Genomic DNA, 2,215 nt, shown 5'->3' with positions numbered 1-2,215 from the left:
TGACAGTAATTATAAAGGCATCTTAAGTCACAGCACTCACTGGTGAGTGGAGGTGCTAAAGAGTAACCGCACCCAACAATGTCACAATGTCAGGGTTTACTCAACACAGCTTGCATACCCTTCTAAGATACTGGACCTTTAGCCTAAAGAGGTCAGCAAACACAAGATTTTTGGATACTGGTAAACAGGTCTTAAAGCTTTTGGGAAATGTCCAACAGCTGGAGCAAAGTAAAGAGACAATTTAAACAAAGGCATTTTGTTGTTGTGCTTTCTGATATATTATAGCATTGGTTATGAGCTCACTTCTTAGTGACTGAAGTTTTAGGCCTGCATTGTTTAGACCAGTGACTCCTAACCAGGGGTATTTGTACACCAGAGAGTATTTCTGTAGTTGCCAGGAAACTTGGAAAGACTGAATAGTGGAAGGTAAATCTTCTCGCAAATTTGAGTCATTGCTGACACGCACATTTGTTATTCCCATCAGCAGTATTCGTAGAGCAAATGTGGGCCAGCTGGCTATTGAAGAAGTCAGTTCACACAAATGGACATTCTGTTAACTGGTTGCTAAAAACTCCTCACACCAGCCACATTACGGTAACCTCTGCCCTCTTTCATGCACGTACAACCACACACCCACTCTCTCTTACCCACAACTCGTGACACAGGAGGATTATTGTGGTTTATTTAATGCACACAATCAGCCAACTTCTCACCATAATTTAAACCCAGCTTTTATTCAAAAGACACAATTAGTTAAAAACAGGCTGTGTCACATCTCCTTGCTTTGAACAATGAACTTGTTCATGAAAGAATTTGCATGACGCTGTCTACACAACTCCAACTTTGTTCCTGACGCTGTCAAACAGGCATGTAATAATCCTACTGTTGCATCAGATGACAGAACAGAAAATACTGTGTATTAATTTGAACAATGAAAAGAAATCTGCACGCTGTGAATATCAAATATCATATATCATCTGTCAGCTTGCTCTTCAAGCAATTGCAATAAACAGTATGAGGTATTCACTGTAGTATTAGTCCATTATCTTCAAGTGCATTATCATTTCACATCACTGGGTGGTGGCTAAGAAACATGCTGGATTCAGGGTGAGGCCATGCCTCTCCTACACACTCCCACCAGCTTGACTTATCTGGGTGTGCCTTTGCTTTAGCAATCAAACAGAAAAATGTCACTAAAAGTTTTACACCATGTTAACTTCCACCTACATACATACACCTATAGAACTACCCTGTACTGAGTATACAGACTGCCGAAACTGAAGACTGATTTCACTGGACTCTCTACACTTAATATCAATGTCTGTTGCCTATTTTAGCAATCATTTTCTGAACTTTATTCTGTTTATTTTGTTTAAAAGATTTAAGATGAGTATAAACTAGTCCCTATATTACTGTATAAGCATAATTATTTTATTTTATGTCCCAAAACCAGCTTTGATTATATTATTTTATTATTATTATATTGATTATATTGATAAGCTGTGATTAAAAAAGTGATTATTAAATGTTGAGTGCTGCAAATATTCTTCCAGTTGGTATCTATTCAGTGACTCCACTATAAGAACTCATAACTTGTGACCACCAGAGCAGTGGACATGTTGTGGACATAATGGAAAACTGATAAGGTGTACAGATTACTTCATCTGGACCTTTATTGCCTTTACACTTCAATATTATATATCAGGTTCCCATAGTAACAAACAACACAGAGCCGGCCCCCATAAAAGCTAGTCAGAGCCTGAACAGAACAGATCTTTGTCATTTTTGCTGATGCTGAGAGAAAAAACTGGTGATTCATACTGAACGAGGGCTTGCACGCCTACAGTACTTCACTCTGCCCTTCAATCCTATCAGATCTAGCCCAGTATCGTCAGTGTCGCTTGAAATAGTCTCAGAGAGGTTCGGAGTTCTTTTCAGAAGTCGCCGGTTATGGTGGAGTTTTAATGGAGTGCATTGTATAGTGAAAAATCTGCATTATTATACACTTACAAAGTCAAGCTGACCCAGGTGTGCCAACCTGCGACGTCATTAATGGTAATCTCTTACTTTTTTACAAAGACAGTTTGTGTGTTTGTGTGTGTGTGTGTGTGTGTGTGTGTGTGTGTATACTGGTACCTCTGACATCTGGGTGGCTGTGTTGCCTCTGGCCCCCAGCATCACCATAGCCAGAGCTGAAGAGATGCTAAAAGGAGAG

General features: G+C 39.5%; 1 protein-coding gene across 3 annotated transcripts in view; it reads right to left on the bottom strand.

Annotated features, from left to right (window-relative positions):
- Window positions 1–2,215, bottom strand: part of LOC118325675 (leukocyte elastase inhibitor-like) — a 9,458-nt gene that overhangs the window by 5,435 nt on the left and 1,808 nt on the right. The window contains exon 3 of one of the 3 annotated variants that reach the window (XM_035658560.1): window positions 2,137–2,192. In XM_035658560.1, the coding sequence (XP_035514453.1) occupies window positions 2,137–2,192 (56 nt within the window). Of the gene's footprint in view, window positions 1–2,136; window positions 2,201–2,215 lie in introns of all 3 variants that reach the window. The other 2 variants (XM_035658480.1, XM_035658644.1) reach the window with 2 other exon arrangements.

The sequence above is a fragment of the Morone saxatilis genome, unplaced genomic scaffold (assembly GCF_004916995.1).
Source record: "Morone saxatilis isolate NCDOM2014 unplaced genomic scaffold, NCSU_SB_2.0 Contig0, whole genome shotgun sequence".
NCBI lineage: Eukaryota > Metazoa > Chordata > Actinopteri > Moronidae > Morone > Morone saxatilis.
The sequence above is the reverse complement of the archived record's forward strand: the minus strand, read 5'-3'. Positions and strand labels throughout refer to the sequence as shown.